Source organism: Trichechus manatus, unplaced genomic scaffold (genome assembly GCF_000243295.1).
Source record: "Trichechus manatus latirostris isolate Lorelei unplaced genomic scaffold, TriManLat1.0 scaffold00010, whole genome shotgun sequence".
NCBI classification, from domain to species: domain Eukaryota; kingdom Metazoa; phylum Chordata; class Mammalia; order Sirenia; family Trichechidae; genus Trichechus; species Trichechus manatus.
This window is the reverse complement of record NW_004443946.1, coordinates 24443700-24462806: the sequence shown is the minus strand read 5'-3', so window position 1 is coordinate 24462806 and position 19107 is coordinate 24443700. Positions and strand designations below refer to the sequence as shown.

Genomic DNA, 19107 nt, shown 5'->3' with positions numbered 1-19107 from the left:
CTATGTTTCACTTTCACCTAGCTGTATTCGGCAAGCACCTACAAAATAACAATAACAACAATGACAAGTAGCACCTACTATTTACTAAGCCTTGCTATGCTGCAGCTGTGCTAAAAGCTTTCCCTGTGTTATCTTAGGTACTCTTCACAATGATGCCAAGGAGTGAGACTGGTGCCCCATTTGATAAGCACGAACACTGAAGTGTAGAGCACATAGACACTTGCCTACTGTCACACACCTCCCATGTGATGAAGCCAAGATACAGATCAAGGTCCTCAGACTGCAGAGCCTGCACTCTTAGCCACCTCCATGAGTTTCCAGTGGTTCCGCAGGGAGGAAGTCCTTGTGAAAGGTTTCCCTAGGCTGAGTGCAGAGGCCAGAGGAACAACCACTAAGCAGTTCAGGTGTCCGAGCTGGGGACCACACTGAAGCACCTCTCTCTTATTCCCTGGGTCATACTGGAGTTTGCCAAAAAAAAAAAAGGGGGGGGAGGGGGACTGGAAGGCACACCAAATTAAGCCACTGTGATTTCCCAAATGTTTAAATAGAAAACATATTTTTAATAATTATCTAAAAATGTGAACTTGCAAATCATATAAACCCTAATGTGGATGCCAGAGTAGGCAAGTTCCTCTGAAGAGCTGGGAAAGAAGGCGCTCTAAGTGCCTGGCGACTGCATTCTCTTTAAGCCGAGTATCGCCCTCTGCTTTTCTACTTCATCTTGGCAGACAAATACAACACCATGATTCAGTTTCAACCTTTTATGGAAACTCAATCAAGAACCACTTACATTTCATTTTCAGTCAATTTTAGACAGGCTTTACCAGCAATATACTTTTGAAATAGGAGTACTCTAAACTTAGCCAACAGAAGTCACAGAATGCTACTTAAATCTAGCTTTAATTCTATAGCTTTATCAGACCACAATGGGTTTCATTTTTACCTATCACTTAATTGTTATAAAAATAAAATGATTTCTTTTCTCTTCAATTGATTTAATACTGTCCCTAGTTCTTTAAGTGAAGCTCTTTTGCTGTTAAAGGTGTACTATTACAAGTGTAAGCAGTCGCTGAGTGGTGCAAACAGTTAATGTGCTCGGCTGCTAACCGAAAGAGTAGAAGTTTGAGTCCACTCAGAAACACCTTGGAAGAAAGGCTTGAGGATCTACTTCCGAAAAATCAGTCACTAAAAACTCTATGGAGTACAGTTCTACTCTGACACACACAAGGGTTTACCACGAGTCAGAACTGACTTGAAAGCAACTGGTTTGGTTTTTGATATCACAAGTGTAGAGAAAACACTTATTTTGGAAGGCTGGACTGCCCATATTAAGTCTGAATACAAGGTGGTATATTTATCTATGGAATTTCTTGGTTTAATTACTAAATAGAGTTAAAAAAAAACAAAAACAAAAAAAACAAGCATCATGACCCTACTAAATGCCAGAATCTGTGGTTGGCCCTTGAGACATAAAGATGAATAAGTTGGAAAAATGAACAAATAAGACTAAAATGAAATATGATAAATTCTGTGAAGGCACTACATACTATGAACATTCCCAGGAAGGGCAATTAAGGTAGAGATGGGAGGAGAGTGTTTGGAGAAATCTAAAAAGCTTTGGAAAGGAAGCTCGGCTTGGGCTTGGTGTCAAAACACCAGTGGGAATTAAGCTGCCAAAGAGGGACCAGGAAGCGATGATTAAAGCCGAGCACCCCGTGTAAAGGAATCAAGGAGAGAGACAACGTGGAACGTTCACTGAATAGAGAGTCATTTACATGCTTAGAGATTGGGGTGGCAGGGAAGCAATGAAAGGAAATCCTAAGTAGGTAACACATAAGGGCCTCCACAGACCATGCTGGGAGTTGGACTTGATCTGATGTCTGGGCAGAACCAAGGAATGCAATGAAAGGCACACTCCGAGGAGCATTTCCATTTTTATTCGATTACCCAGTGCAGTGTGCAGCATGTAGAGTGGGTAGTAGGAGGCTGGAAATCAAACTGGAGGCTGTTTTGGCAACAATTTAGGTAAGAAGAAAAAAATCTTAGTGTGAAATGAGAGTCCCTAAAGCAATGACAACAAAAAAGCTTGAAACTGAGAAAACTCAACAGAAATGAAGGACTTGGTAATTAAATGGGTGTGGAGATGAGGGTGGAGGGGAAGTTAATGCTGTGGATACTTGGGTATTGGTAAAGCCATTCACTAAGATAGGTAATACAGGAAAAGAAAGAGGTGGAGGAAGGGGAAGGATGAGGTTGAAGTCAGTTTGGACTTGTGAGTGTAAGAAGTTTGTGGGACATCCAAGTGCAGATGTTCAACAGGTAGTCAGGCATATGAATGTGGGAAGTGGAAAAGCGGTCAAGGCAAATTATAGACAATTAAGGAACTGTCCACATACAGATGATAGCTGAGGTAACTGAAGTAGATGAACTCTCCAGAGATACTGTACAGTGTGAGACTTAAAGAAAAATAAGAAAGGAATCATGGGGAAAAAAATTTGAGGTGACAAGACAGGTACAAAGAGCTGATGGTGAAAAACATCAGAAGTAAAGTTTTGGAAGACAAGGAGAAGGAGCTTGAAGAAGGAGGGAGTGGTGAAAGGTATTAAATAAGCTGAAGATTGAACAATGGCACAGGCTTTAGAAATACGCCTACTCTTCACTTATCAACTATCTCATTATCTGACATTTTTGCATTATCCAACTATTTTGCATATTAATGACGTACGTCTGGCAGTAACAAATGCTGAGGTGCGAGGTGAGAGTAACACTGGCTGTGCTGGTTAAGGTTATGCGCCAACTTGGCTGGGCCATGATTCTCAGTGGTTTGGCGTTACGTACTGATGCCAAATGCAAAAGCTGGACATGTGAAAGCTGGACAATGAATAAGGAAGATTGAAGAATTGATGCATTTGAATACGGTGCTGGTGAAGAATATTGAATATACCATGGACTGCCAGAAGAATGAACAAATCTGTCCTGGAAGAAGTACAGCCAGAATGCTCCTTAGAAGCAAGGATGGTGAGATTTCATCTCATGTACTTTAGATATGTTATCAGGAGGGACCAGTCCCTGGAGAAGGACATCATGCGTGGTAAAGCAGAGGATCAGTGAAAGAGAGGAAGACCCTCAATGAGATGGATTGACACAGTGGCTGCAACAATGGACTCAAACATAGCAATGATTGTGAGGATAGTGCAGGGCCTGGCAGTGTTTCCTTCTGTTGTACGCAGGGTCACTATGAGTCAGAACTGATTCAATGGCATCTGACAACAACAATGTAACGATGTGATTTGGCAGTTATGTAATGATGTGATTTGGCAGTTATGTAACGTTGTAGTCATCCTCCATTTTGTGATCTGATGTGGTCACACTCCATTTTTGCATAATGTTGATTTTCGCATAAGGACCTGGTCTTTGGAACCTAACTATGTTGATAAGTGAGGAGTGGGTGAATTGAAGTCAATGGGGATCTAGCCTTAGCAATCCCAGGGAAGTGCTAAAGTTCCATGACTTAAGGATCCTCATGTCAAGTCATACAACTGTAATCCAGGTTAACATTTGGAAAACACTTCTAACCACAGCTAATATTCTAAATAAAGAAAGAGTAAAGACTAAACGAGGGCCTTAAAAAGTAGAAAACAACACAGTGAAGATTAGCATAGAATCTATATGAAATAACAAATAAATTTAAAATGTATTTCCTTAAAAGTAAAGACTGAATGGCACACAGCTACTTTGCTGTCTAAGTTTATTTCAACAATATTCACCAGTCAGTTTTCACATCCTGCATGGAGCTGGTATCTGGTGAGAAGGGGAGAAGGGAGGCTGCAAACACAGGCAGTCATAAGTACACATAAATGAGGAAACACCCTCTATCCAGCTACTTAGAGCTAATGTAAAGGGAGCAGGGAAAGTAGAGCAGTTTGGAATCCAGATGAAAAACCTCAAAGTAGCAATGGTTCAATGAGATATAATGCTAAATATTTACATAAAGACTGATAATACTTCATCTAAAACAAGGAGAAAGGAAAGCTCTTTTATATGCTATGATGCCTATTGTTCAGGCAAAGCCCCTCTTCCGAGCATATTAACACAGGTCAGGGTTCATTATTGGTCTCATGTTATGTTTAAAACAGTAATATATCACGTTCAATGTGCTATAGCCAGTTATTTTTAATTCAGTTCCGCCCTAAAACTCTAGATAAATTTGAGGCGAAAACAGTGATTGTACCATATTACCTATTTCTGCTGAATAAATATTAATTCTGTTAATAAATACTATTGCCATAAATAGAAAAAGGTCTGTACTCAGAAACCACTTGGAGATTGTGTTTCAAAGTTGAAACAGACTTAAAGCTTATATATTTGAACCAAATAAAATAGACTTCATTCTATTTAGATGCCAAATGAGTCACTGTCTCTTAATGTATAGAGAACATCGTTCAGCTAAAATTCTTGTTAGGAACTCAAACCCCAATATATTTTAGTATGTCATGAAAATCCTGACCTCAGTATTAAAGGGGAAAAGAATAATCTATTCCACAAATATATTTTTTAAAAAATTATTCTTAATGACATTTCAATCTGGGTGACTGCCTATAATTTGAGAAAAATTGTGCTTCTACAAGCAGCAAAATTTAATGTTTTCATTCAGACTGAACCATGCTGGATCCAACCTCGGTGAACGAAGTAGGTAGATTTGTGTAGCACGGCCAGAGTGGACTGGAGATGGCCGCTACCCTAAGCTTAAATATAGCTGGTTTTTCTACAGTTCAACACAACTTGTTAAAATTTGGGGGAAAAGAAGAAGACTAAAATAACTGCCAAGGCAATACTTCAGTCTCGATATTAGGCTGACACCGTTATTAGTAAGGCAAGATTCAAGGTATGAAGACTCTGGGCATTTGTTTTCCCTATTTGCAATTCCATCTCAAAGGTCCATATCATACCTTGTAAACTGCCCAGGTACAAATATAAATGGCATACAGGACAGGGCTTGTACTCAGAGGAGAGTCAAATGGGCGAGGAGTACCGTAGCCATGGCCCCACTTCCATATCTCCAAAAGTTGTTTTGTTCTCAGCAAGATATGAAGGGAAGGCTTAAATTTTTCACTTACATTTTACTACATTTCATGGAGGAAATATTGCAAGGTGAACTTTATAAATCTGGGTATCCACGAAAGATTCAGGAAGTACTCCTGATGAATGTCATGAGTCTCCTCTATACTAAGATATTCCAGAAATTATAGAAAGAAAATTTCTCAGGTAGTATCTTCTATTTATGACTCCAAACTTAAAGAATGAAGTACTGTGTTACTAAAAATTAGGAACGATGGGATAGGAAATTGAGCTCTAAATTTTCACAGAAGGAGATACCTGTAATTACTACATAGTTCAAAAGGAAGACTCCAAATTGAATGAAACAAATAATCTTAATATCCTGAAAATGTAGGGCTGAGATTCTGCAAGCCACTTAACCCCTCTGTTATAGACTGAATTGTGCCCTCCAAAAAGATATGCTGAAGTTCTTATCCCTGTACCTGTGAATGTGACCTTGTTTGGGGAAATAGTCTTTCCTTGAAGGATGTTATCAGTTATGTCATAAGAGAGCAGGGTGGGTCCTAAAATAATCCCTTCTGAGTAGTATTTTATAAAAGAACAGACAAGGAAGTAGAGTCACACACAGGAAAGACACTACGTGAGGATCTGTCTACACGCCAAGGAATGCCAAGATATGCCCAGGACTACTGGAAGCTGAAAGAGACAAGAAAGGGTCTCCCCCTAGAACAGACAGAGAGAGAGAGAGCATAGCCCTGCCACTACCCTGAATTTGAACTCTTAACTTCCAGAACTGTGAGAAAATAAATTTCTGTTCTTCAAAGCCATTCACTTTGTAGTATTTTGTTATGGCAGCCCTAGCAACTATGATACCCTTCATCATAAGATCTGAAATTCTAGTCTAGCATACTAAAAGAATAGGTGAAACTAAGAAGCCTTAGGGGGCACTGAGTAGAGGTCAAATTTCCCTGAAAATCATTGGCCGCCTCATCTCTGCCGCTTTTATCTGTATTGCTTAGAGACCCACAGGGCTACTCTTAAAGAGTCTTACAGGGTGAGCACTCAGACGCACTTTCCTCTGTGTGGAGTTAAGATGAAAGGCAGGGACAAGTACACATCCAAGAAATAATTTCTAAAACTCAGGGAGTTCCATCTGGAAAAAAAGAGTTATGCATTCTCTAGCACCGAAAGCTGCTCACATCAAAAGACGTAGTTAGCTACAAAAAAAAATATTTTCACTTTTGGAGGTCACTATGTTCAGCAACAAGCTTTAGTTTCTGTTGTAGAAATTAAAGTCAACATGAAATAGAAATACATTCTCCTATTTTATTATATGGAATAGTGAATAAAGGAAATAACACAAAAACAATTTCACTTGTGAAAGCCTGCTGATTGTTCTGGAGAGAAAGAAAATAGCACTGAGGAGAAAAAAAAAAGATCCTTCTCTAAACAAATGGCTTCCTAAGTTCATCTTTCAAAATGTGGGCCAAACCATGAATTCCAGTTAACACACACCTCGGAAAGAGCCAAGTTTGGAATGTGTAGAACAAAGAATTTATTCAGAGATCTCTTGGATGTCTTCCTCCTCAAAAATAATGAAAGCTACAAGACTCCAGATGGGAATGTGGCCACTTTGGAAGAGGAATCTTATTGAGATAAAGAGCAAGGCTCTGTCAATAAATATCTGGGATTAAATGAAGAATTTTAGGAAGACAACTAGGTTTTTTGGGGGGGAGGAGGGTTGTTTGTTTTTACTAAATTTTTTCTAAATGGTATCCTAGTATTCTGAAATGGTTAAGAGACAATGTTTTACACAATAGTTCAAAAGTTAGACTACGATAAAAGACTTTCTAGTGAAGTTTTAAAAACATCTAGCTTTCTGCTCCCAAACTGAAGCAAAGACTATTTATGTGTATCATCTGGGAACCATTTTTCCCTGGCACCCTGTTCTGGCTAGACTGGGTTCCTACTGCTCTGATGAATCAGGGTCACGTTTTGGCTACCAGAGGAATCTTCCTTCTACCCACCACAGCTCCTGGAACAGAGACGTCTCCCAATTCTCAGGACTTCCAGCCCCTTTCCAGTGAGGGGGCCACAAAAACATGCTGAGACATAATCAAGAAAAGAGAAAGTAATGGGGAGAGGCCAGTGGAGGGACAGAAAGAAGTTGGCTTCTTCTAGCAGGTGACTAGCAAGCTACTCAATTAAACCGTCTCCTCCATTAACTTAGGTAATGTGAGGCTAACTAAACTCATAGTGGGATCCCTGGGTGGTGCAAATGGTTAAGTGCTCAAATACTGAAAGGTTGGCAGTTCAAACCTACCCTGGGGGCCCTTGGAAGACAAGCCTGGCGATCTGCTTCCAGAAGGTCCCAGTGACTAAAAACCCTATGGAGCAGTTCTGATCGGCACACACGGGGTTCACCATGAGTCAGAATCGATTTGATGGTAACTAACAACAAGAAACTTATAGTGCAATTTTAAAAAATCTTACATTCAATTTTTAATTCATATTTTAAAAGTACTTAATCTAGTTTAAATAAAGCTGTTGTAAACACAAAGTTACAGGAGGAAGGATTGGAACTAAGAGCAAAGTTAATAAACACAAAAGGTCTATTTGCTTCTACCAGCCAAATACAGACCTGGATTCTAGTTCAAAGTGCTGCACTGTACTTCACAGTAAATTCCAGAAAAAGAAATGATAGCACATCCTTGTAAATACAGAGCTAACCAGTTATCATTTGTAAGGGATTCCACTATGACTTACAATTTACTAACAAATCCTGGGTTTCTTACTTTCTGGGTTCCCTCCATCCCCCTCCCATTTGCTAATTTTACTCAGGACTGAATGTTTTAACATATGCCTTTGTGACGCCTTCTCCCTACTATTTTCTTCGACTTTCAGAGCAGTGGAAAAAATGTATGTGTTATACTTCGCTTTCCTTTCTCACAATCCTTTACCAACAAAGTGACACAAACACAGTTCTTCAACCAAACACCTGCGTTCAGTTGCTACTATCACATCACTTGTCCCAAAAAGACAGACTGTCAAAGATGATACTATGGTCATTACCACCTCAAAGAGTGTACCCAGTCCTAATCCATGCTGTGCCCAGTACTAATCCACGGAACTGCTAAGTGTGCAGTGAAGATTTCTGTTGATACTGCATGGAAATCTAAGAGCAAAGCACAAATACCATTGCACAGAGCTGAATGCTTTTCTGGAATATATCCCCCTTTATTTGATGGCTTTAGAATGCTACCATGCTTTGAAAGCCACTAGTGCATACATCACAGTTTCAATTCTTGATTTCTAGTAAAACAGAAGAAGACCTAAAGCTAGTGCTTATGGGTCTGGTTTTAATTCATTTTGGGCACAGATTTAGAGCAAACCTTTGAAGGGCAACTCACCGCCTCTCCAGCGGACGCCCGTCACTGGAGATGCTTCGAGGAATGTTGGCCGCTCTTTCGGGAGGAGGCATCTTCCCATCCCCCTTTCCAGCATTCAGCCGAGAGGTCATGGGACTCTGTACCTGGGATGGGACTTGAGGCGAATGAGTCCCCTTACTGGCATTCCTCTGCCATTTATTGTTATTTCGGAAAGGAAATTTGAATTCGTATGAAATCCCTTCATTCATTTTGTACTCCATCACTGGCATGCGGTAGGTTTCAGAGCAACTCCTGTTAAGCGGAGGGCACAGGGAGAGGAAAAATTAATACTGCTTTTTCTGGTTGGTGGAACCACACTGATTCTCATTAACAGTTGAAATGGATCAAAAAATTCATCCTCTGTTTTAAACCATCTTTCAGTCATTGGGCACTGTAATTATTTTCCTTTCAAAAAACAACCCCCAGGAAATATTACAGTAGTATTTTCCTTTACTCAATCCTAATTGTTGAGTCTGAGATACGGAGTCTTTGAAAAAACAAGGAGACACAGTCACCCTGTGGAGCCAGAGTGGGTACTGAAACCCGAGGCGGAAAGGCCGCCATGATGGTACATAGGGGAGCAGACCCCTGAGCACAGGGCCTCACAGAAAGAAAGCAGTCAGCTTTGCACACCCTTCATTGTGTATTAGGGTCAGGGATTTAAAAGGGGGTACAGTTTTGAATTTGTTGGAACACCTCCTGATAGTCAAAATGGGGCGAAATCTTGGAATTCAAATTGAGAGCCAAGTTTAGCACAGGAAAAAAGAAAATGCCAATTATAGAAATACTGCAGTTATCAAATCTCTACGGAACAAGCATAATCTGAAACCAGACTTCTTTTTTCAAAGTCAGAAATCTCCCAGTAGCAGGGCTGCCCCGACGCAGCAGCCTGAGAGAAGTAAAGGGCAGACATTAACGTCTTCTGTCATGTTAGTCCGCCATTTTTGTGCAGGTATCCCAATCCTCATCCTTAGGAAATCTGTAACCCACTTTCTATTCTCTTCATCCAAACAACCAGGGAAAGTTCTACCAGTTATTAACTTGGTTGACAGACAATTACTGAAAGAAATCTACTCTCACTAAAGCATTAACTCCAACTGTGTATTCAAATTTCATAAAGTGAAAAAAATATTTTTCTGAGAGGAATTTCAAGAATTGGGAAGCAGGTGAGAAAATCTGGAAAGGAGGGCTTAACAGTGATTATGAAATAAATAGCCCTTTAAGAGGCACTATAGGAGCCTTGGTGGTGCAGGGGTTAAAAGTGCTCAGCTGCTAACCAAAAGGTGGGCAGTTCAAACCCAGCAGCCGTTCCATGGAGAAAAAGATGTGGTAGTCTGCTTCCATAAAGATTTACAGCCTTGGAAACCCTATGGGGCAGTTCTATTCTGTCTTATAGGGTTGGTATGAGTTGGAATCAGATTTTATCCAAAATATTATCATTTAATATGTAATCAACATTTAAAAAATTATTACTGAAATGTTTTACATTCCTTCTTCCATACAAAATGTTCTAAATCTAGTGTGTATTTTATATGTACAGCAGACCTCCACTGGGATTAGCCACATTACAAGTGTTTCATAGCCAGAGATGGCTCGTGGCTCCCATACTAGACAGTGCAGGTCAAAAAGGCATCCTCTCCTCCAGATCTCTCTGAGGAAAGGCAGGAAGAAGGGTAGCCAGCTGAAGGCCTCATTGGATGTAAGGTCTCATTGGATGTGGGAGTGCAGCTCAGGAGGAGGTGTGGCATGGCGGGGAGAGCACAATGGAAGGGCTTCTGCAGTTGGTTGATGGGAGAACATGCACTCTGGAAGGAGACACTCCTTCACGACACTGTCTATGCTTCTCAGGGTATGGCCCTGACGTTTCAAACATGTGCTCCACAATGCCTCCTCCTCCATGTTCATGATAGTCTAAGTGTTTGAAAGTGCTCTTTCGGAGCATGTGCTCAGGATGAACAGTAGTGTCAGCTGGGGCACTTGCCCTGCTCAGTCTTAGCCCCAGCCTCCGATGCGAACTATTCCTGGGGTTTCCCTACCACTCCTCTGACTCCCCAGAAGCCCAGATTAACCTTAACCTGGCACTCCACCCAAGGCTCCTCTGCACCCATTGTAAGCTTTAACGGCAGTGGCTTTCCAACTTTGTTGACCACAACCACTAGTAAAAAATACATTTTACACTGTGATAGAGTACAACAATACAGAGATCCTTGCCCTGATATTTTCTATTTTGTTATATTCTGTGTTATTCCATTTCATTTAAAAAAAAAAAATGGATGGAACTCCTTAAATTGATTTTATGACCGACTTTGGAGTTATGATCTGCAGATCGCAAAACACTGCTTTATGGCACGTTTGACATTACCTTTAGTAATTTCTAGCTTTGATACTGATATTTCTGACAAAAATATGCCCTTGGAACACATATTTTGTTAATAAGTGTATTACTGAAGTATGATCAGCAGTTTCCTATTTCCGAGTAATAGTTAAGCGCTCAACTACTAGCTGAACGTTTGATGGTTCAAACCCACCCAGAGGCGCCTTGAAAGACAGGCCTAGTGATCTCCTTCAGAAAGGTCACAGCCTTGAAAACCCTGTGGGGCAGTTCTCAGTTCTACTCTGTACACGTGGGGTTGCCATGAATTGGAACGGACTCAATGGCAACTAACAACAGCAATCACATTTCTGAGTAAAAACAGCACATTATATAGTATCTAGTGCTCTAGATCTTTAAGAACATTATACCAAAGGGATATTAATAAAAATTTGCAATAATCCATAGGAAGATTTCTCTCAGCTTCAGAATCAGGACTGGCTTTGCTTCTCTTCAGCAATGGTCTGTTTTAACTTATAAATTCAATGAATCATATCCTCTCTGCCCCTTTGTGTATGCTGCTAGGAGCCAGTAACATACACAGAACTTTAATATCGTGTATTTTGGGCAATAACTTTTCCAAAATGTTCCCCAAGACCATTTTTTCCCCTTCACTAATCCCCCTGCCCCCAACAGATTCCCTCAGTGATTATTCTGTGGTACTGTACATGTACCTTCAGAAGCTGCTTCAGGTCCATTCTGCATTAAGGCAGAGCATAAGTAAGTAAATAAGTAAGCAAATAAATGATGAAGATAGTAATAATGTAAACCAAATAGACAAGATGCTTTCATCTTTGGGCTTTAGTTTCTTTCTTTGTAAAATGAGAGATTTTGAATTTGTAATCACTAACGTTTCTTCTAGTTCAAACACTCCTTGAAATATTCTTCAAAGCTGCATAACATTTACTGATAAAACTGGTCAAAAGACCCCGTAGCCAAATACTTTGTATTCTCCATAGCCAATATTTCATTTCCACCACTCTTAATACATAACTAGAAACCTTCTGGTGTTTGAGGTTAACAGAATGTAGTTTGAGAAAGTCTAAGCAGGGAGAGATGATTCATTCGCAGGTAATGAAAAACAAAGACAGCTCCACTGAGCTAAACCTCAGCCATGGGGCCATTTCTGATTGCCTCCCACGGGGAGGGTAATCACCCTCTAGCGTTCTGATCTCTTGCTTATCTCTGCAGAATGTAAGAATGATATACGGAATTGAGAAGCACACAGTATACTGAAGAATAAAGATAAAAGCTGGCTTTTCATGCCACACATAAAAGTTCATAAAGGGATTTTTATTATATTATTCTAAGTAAAATTGGGTGTTAGCACAATAATTCTAATAGTTCTAGCTTACGATGGGCCAGACACTAATCTAGCTGTGTTACAACAACTCTAAAAAGTAAGTACTATCACAATCCCCATTTTAGAGATGAGGAAACAGAGGCCTAGAGAAATTAACATGCCCAAGGTTACACAGCTAGAAATGGGAGAATCGAGATTCAAACCTGGAGAATTAATCTACCCTGAAGGTTCAGTCACTAACTAAGGAATATTTCTACCCCAGACCCCCAAACTTCCCTTACCCTATAGTGACTACTGCATCTCACTCAGGGCATCGCTGATAGATACAGCTTCCTTGACAGAAAGGAAAACTTAGCAACTTTTAAAAAACCTAATTAAAGAGCTGCGAGTCAGAAAAGTCACAGGTTTGAGGAAGGCTCTGTCCTGCCAAGCCATGTGACTTTGGATTGGAAAAAAAACTATCTCTTTGAACCTAAATTCCTCACCTGAAAAAGTAAGAGATTATAACCAGATAATCTCTAACAGCCCTTCTAGCTAAAGTGGTGTGCTTTTGTACTTTAAAATACTTGTTTTTTTAAAATGAAGAAAAAAATCTCTGACTCATTTCTTACTTAAAAGAGAGGCAACTTGATCCTTTTATTTAACTTGGTTTCCACCTCCTCCTTTTGAATGACCCTTGATTGTTTTCTTTAAAAACTGTAGGCTAGTGGCCCTTAGCAGAATAAACGTGTCACTCCCATACAACACCATCCATCCAGAAAGTCGTGATTTAATGTTGCGGTATTTTTCATTATGCCAAGACAACCCATGTGGAAGATTCAGAGGTCAGAGACACCAATGTGTTAACTTTGGTCAAACACTCCAGAGCGGTCAGTGGGTGGGGGGTGAGGAGCCCGTCCCCCAGTCTGACATCTCATCCCCTCGGAGCTTTCTAGCGAAGCTGCAGGGAAGCATTAAAAGTTGTTTCTGCCAGGACTGCTTTGTCCTGGCAGATGGTTTTTTTTGCTCTTTGAGCAGTTACTCAACCTCTCCAAGCCTCATTCTTTTCATCATTTTAATGGAAATAAAGCTGCCAGGAAGATTCAATAAAAAGCCAGGCACATAGTGGGGCTCCGAAATTTTGTTTTCCTTCCTTGTCTCTTCTTCACATTAAGCATTTTTAATTTGGAAGCAGTCCCCAGAGGGGTCTGTTTATTCTCCAAGAACAGGGAAAAGGTCCTAATTTTACATTTGTTATTTAAGTAACATTTTTTGTTGTTGTTGTTAAACTGGCTTTTACAATAAAAAAAAAAAAAGAAAAACAAAAAACCTGGCTATTCAAAACTAATGACTCTCCCATATGCACACACAAATCCATAGGTGTCTATAATGACACACAATTGCCACAGCAGTGCCTGTGACCCATTCAGGACCCTGGCTACCTTGAGAACAGGCAGGCGGCTGTGAGGCGGCTGGGGCAGGCTGCCTCCTGGCCTATTCTGCCTCACACGGGAGCTGCACTAACAGCTGACAAAGGAACAAGAGAGTGACTAGTCAAAGAACAGAGTAATTAGTTGCTAGGAAAACAGCAGTGGGAATGTGAAGTGTGGAGGAAAAGAAAAAAATGACAGAGGAGTATTATCTTATTTTGTTGAAAATTGCAGCAAGGTGTTAATACCTCAACTGTTCCCTTTCAAGTTGTTTCTGAAGAGGGGAGGGGAGTGCAAGCTCTCAGCCCTCCAAAGGTATCAGTGGGACCATTTCCTACCTACCCAGAGGTCTACAGTGAGGGGTTTTTCAGGCAGAAACTGTTCCGGAGTGAAAGGGGTGGTGTGTGGCTCTGAGGGCCGGCGGCTTTGCAGGGCACTGGTTCTTCACCTCAGCCCTGTCCTACGTCCAAACGCAGCAGGTTCCCAACACCTGCTGTAATGTCACTGTCAGCTCCACTGGATAGGAGAAGATGGCAGTGCCTCAGAAGCACTGTTGGGAGATTAAGACCAATACAGCTCATTCATTCAGTGGTGTGCTGGAGCCGCCTTGTACTGGCTGGTGTGTGCATCTGTCCCAACTTTACATGTGATGTCTACAGCTTAAAATCAGACAGGGTAGGAGTACTCACACTTTGGAAATCAGCAAATGCTGCAAATCAAGGCTTCCCCACCAACCTCCCTCTGGTGGTTTTCTACCTTATCACTGCTTACGCTGTATGTAAGAAAAAGATTCCTACCCCAAGCATACAAGGTAGCAGTTAAGAGCATGGGTTCTGAAGTTAGACAGCCCTATAAAAAAACCAAAACCAAACCCACTGCCATCAAGTCGATTCTGACTCATAGCGACCCTACAGGACAGAGCAGAACTGCCCCCTAGGGTTTCAAAGGAGTGCCTGGGGGATTCGAACTGCCAACATTTTTATCAGCAGCCATAGCTCTTAACCACTACGCCACCAGGGTTTCCTAAAGAACAGAAACATTTTGATTATCATCACTACTTACTACTATATTAAGGCTACAAAGAACCAACCACAGCCGTTTACATGCTACCATGTGATGCTCATGAATCACGAGCGCTCAGGTGCAGGACTTGGTCATTTTGGTGGGAAAAATGGATAAAGAACATTGTCTTGGCTTGAGGGGGCCTAAGAACTGCCAAAGCTTACAAGAAATTCCTAGAAAATAATGGGTTCAAAGAACATTAACAGATTGAAAAAAACTAGCAAAAATAGCATTTGCCTACCCAAAGGAGAAAAAAAGCAGCTGATTAAACTTGTTCACTCACGAACCCTCCCCTAGAGACAGGGAAATTAAATTTGTTCACTCACGAACCCTCCCCTAGAGACAGGTAAATTAAATTTTAAACAGTCCTGTTGGCTTGGCAGAAGCTGAGAGGGGCCAGGAGGTCCTGGGCTTTCCCTCTGGGAAAAGGCTGGGAACCAAACAACCTAACCATCAGCAGCAGGACCAGCTCATCTGAAGCCAATTCTTAGCACATGGAGATGCAGTTAAGAAAAAGCTTGGTAAGTCAGGTTTGGCTCTCCAGGCGGAGATAACAGGGGCCAAAATAATACTTTGAGTTTTAGACAACAATTGGGTACAAATGGGAGATACAGAAGAATAAGAACATCGGAGAACATAAAAGAGAAAAATCTGGCAGTCTGAGATGCTGAGTGTCTTTCAATGTGAAGTGTTCAACGTCTCTCAGCTACTGGTGCAAGATGCTTACGATGACTATTACCAGACTCTTCTAACTATAACAGCAATGTTATGAATCCAGAGACGTAAATCCTGGGAATGGTCCAAGTAAGTCGTTCTTTCCAGCTGCTGCTACCACATGCTGAAAAAGAGCTGTGTCCTGAGTCAGACTTCCATGGATGGAACTTTGCAGCATCACATGTAATCTACTGCTCTTCACAACACCCTACTACTCTACCCACAAGGAAATGTTCTACATGGTACACAACCCTGCCCTGGAGTCCAAGGCTCACAGCTACCAACTCAGACCTACCTCCGTGGGGTGCAGTCATCATGGGGGGGGATAATGACCACCTTCACTGTGACGGATGTTCTCAGGAGATCGATCATCTGCTCATGGCTCAGAGTGGCCACTGCCACTTTGCAGATCTCCACCAGCCGGCTGCCCTGCCTCAGGCCTGCCTGCCAGGCATAGCCATAGGGCTCTACGTCAGCCACGATGCCTTCGTAGTTGACGTGGAAGCCAAGCTGTCCTAGCCCGTTCCTCCGCAGAGTCATCTCCACTGATTCACAACCTTTGGACACAAACTAGATAAGGGAACAAAAGATATCATGGCTTAATGCAATAGGGTATTAAACAGTGGACATGCAAGCAGAAAATTGCAAGCAGGGTTATTTCTGAATATCCTACTGCCAGCTGAAGAGCAGACTGGTTATTTACCCTTCACTGGTCTTTATTCATTAGGCCAAAAGGAAAGTACTCCTAGCATCCAGAGAGCTCAATGGCTCCTCTGGAGTTACAAGGAAAGTCTAATAAGAGACCTACGGGGAGCTGGCAGCAAAGAGAAATGGTATTCTGCTACTCATTTTGCCCTTAAAAACATTCAAAGAAGCAGGTATTCAATCAAATATCTCTTTTCAACAACTAAAGCAGACTGGTTGGGCTGCAACATCAGTCACCATGGCAGTGAAGTCATGTCACATGCAACTGGGTTTCCAACACAAACACTAGTAAATGTGTCTTCTCCCGCTTGTTCTGCTACTTCTTTTACAAAAAATAATGTTAAACACGAGTGTACAATAAACTCTGTTTCTTCACATCATCATGGGAGTGCTCAGATAAGCTAAGGAAAGAGTACAAGCTAAGTAACTTGGCTCTAGTCTGTATTGAAAGCTTAATGAAATGGAAATTGGATGTCGGTAAGTGGAAAGAAAAGACTCACCTGTAACCTTTTGACAATCTCTTTGATATCCTCATTGTTTATGAAACTCTCCACAGAAACACATTCTCCTCGCTCATAGAAGATTTTGAGGCTGGTGTCAGTTGAAGTCCACCCTATCACATCTCTGCAGGAGCAATTGAAAACCACGCTCTTTGTTTCCTGTTCAATGAGGACGATGAACTCATTGGAGATCCCCAAGAGACAGTCAATTTCCATAGCCTGGTCGTAGTCTTTGGCCCGGATTGCCCACACAATGGCACCCATGCTACTGAGCTCGGCTCCTGGATATGGCTTGGACTTCTCCTTCTTCTTGGAGGCCAAAGAGATGAACGGGAACTTGCCAGAAGGATCGATAGGGGTGTTGGTGACATTCTTTTCTGCCAGATCTTTCAGGTATTCTTGGCGGGTCCGAGTAGCCATGGCCCGGAACTTTTCTGATTTATGAGCAGCGTTTTCTGCATTAATCACTTTGGCCAAAAGGAAGTCCCTGAACACATTTGATTTAGGGAAAGTGACTCCTCTGGGGATGGGAGGCCCAAAGGAAGGCACATCTCTGGACCTGGTGACTGCCACACTAAGAAACAAAGAGAAAGAAGAGTGTCAATACTTGTTAGTCTCACAGCATAAGACTAAAACTGCACTTTTCAAAGACAAACACACACTCCAGAAGCAAAATTAAGTGTTCATTTTTTCCACAAGAAACAATACATATTCCTGTTTAACATGAGCACATTTTTCACCCAATCACATTTAAGATTTACAGAATACTAAATTCTGTGAGACCCAAAAGCCCAGAGCTTAAAATAAAAACTTTCTCATTAACAAACAGTAAACTAATCATGATAACTACATGGTGGGGGGGGGGTATTTATAGTAATAGTCTGCATAAAAGACATTCTAAATACCTACTGGTTATTTCCAAAGGGGGTACTATAAACACATTATCTTTCAGAACATGCTTACATTCAGTAAGAACACAAACGTATTTTACATTTGGATATGACGTCCTTAAAGCAGAATATTTATAATGAAAGTATAAAAGGTGCATGATGCAAAAGAAATGGATTAAATGTCTAATAAAATTAAAGATTATCTGTGGACTCGTGTGAGGCATTATGCAACCAGATAAAAGCATAATTTTAAAACTGGAATTTGAGTAATAAAATGATTTAATTTTTATAGTAAGTGTTTTAAAATCATATTGTTGAACTGAGTTATTCTTTGCTCCAAATTCTCTACTTTTAATATTTGATTCTGACAATTTATTTGTGAGAAAAATATTTTCCTTTCCCACTGCTTTTAAAAAAGATTGAGTTAAGAAAGTTTGTTCCAGTCATTTCTTCTCCATACGCACTGCTGAAAACAGGCCTAAGAAAAGGACCATATGAAATCTGTTAACAATGTACTATTTTTAATCTCAAAAGAAAAAAATAAAGTTTTCCCTAAGGCAACATCAGAAGTTAAATGGAAACAGAGGCTACGCATTTTACCTCATGTTCCGAGACCTCATTAGAAAACCTCAGTAAAGTGTGAGATGGCTGGAAACGATACACATCAAACATCCCTCTTTCCAAATTTTCTAATTATTGAAAAGATACCAATTATGCAACTGTACGAAGAATTAGGGAAGCAATACAAAATTTGTCTCCTCATTTACCTGCTCTCAACACCCAGAATAGGAAGGACATAATCAGAGAGTAGGTATCTTTCAAATTAAATTGAAGAATTCTGTTTCATTATTTTTTGAAGAAAAGTTTAAGATAATCAGCTTTGCTTTTCAAAAAATGATTATTTCTTGTGAAAATAGGATAAATAAATAAAAATCAGCACCTCAGGGTACCACGGTACAAATTATATTCTTGGTGAAATGTAAAAGTTACATTGTTACACTGTAAGAAGACATTATGGAATGGCCATTCATTGGTTTTCACAAGTTTATAAAAAATAAAATTTTTTTCAGAAGTTTATAAAAAATAAAAAAATGACCACCTAGTTTCACTTCATGACAAAGAAAAGTGTCAAGCAACACTCCATTTTCTAAGTGGAGAAGGTAATTCAGAGAAAACTCTGTATGCATTATGGCCTAATTATGCCAGTATAGAAGGCAATTTTCCTTCTCTACTGTGAACTGTCTGGCTTGAATGCTGACAGCTGTATAATTTTAATTTGATCATGTTATTATAAAAAAGAAAACAAAAAAAGCAAAAGATACTGGAATCCAGATTTGCTAGATTTTCTACAAGGAATCCTATAAGGATCCAGAAATATTTAATCATATCGTTCATTTGAAAATCAGCAATTTCTTCTCCTCTTGCCAGTTTCAGTTTCTCAGGAAACATGTGATTTTATTTGATATAAGGAAGGGGAAATGCCTAGCAGGAAATGTGATTATGAGTATCACCCAGGCATTTGACTCCTAAGTGCTTAAACTCAAAGGCTTCCTACATATGTATTTATTAAGTGATAGAACTTTAGACAAACATATACTGAAAACCCACCAATAATTAGAAGCCTCTAGAATGAACTGTGAGGACAAGAAATGAATTCTTAACATACA

At 40.4% G+C, this 19107-nt stretch overlaps 1 protein-coding gene across 1 annotated transcript in view; it reads right to left on the bottom strand.

Annotated features, from left to right (window-relative positions):
* SIPA1L1 (signal induced proliferation associated 1 like 1) overlaps positions 1-19107 on the bottom strand; it is a 409883-nt gene that overhangs the window by 56703 nt on the left and 334073 nt on the right. Inside the window, exons 13-15 of the mRNA XM_004371003.2 lie at positions 16551-17124; positions 15641-15915; positions 8469-8738 (exon numbers count right to left, since the gene is read on the bottom strand). Of these exons, the coding sequence (XP_004371060.1) occupies positions 8469-8738; positions 15641-15915; positions 16551-17124 (1119 nt within the window). The remainder of the gene's footprint in view (positions 1-8468; positions 8739-15640; positions 15916-16550; positions 17125-19107) is intronic.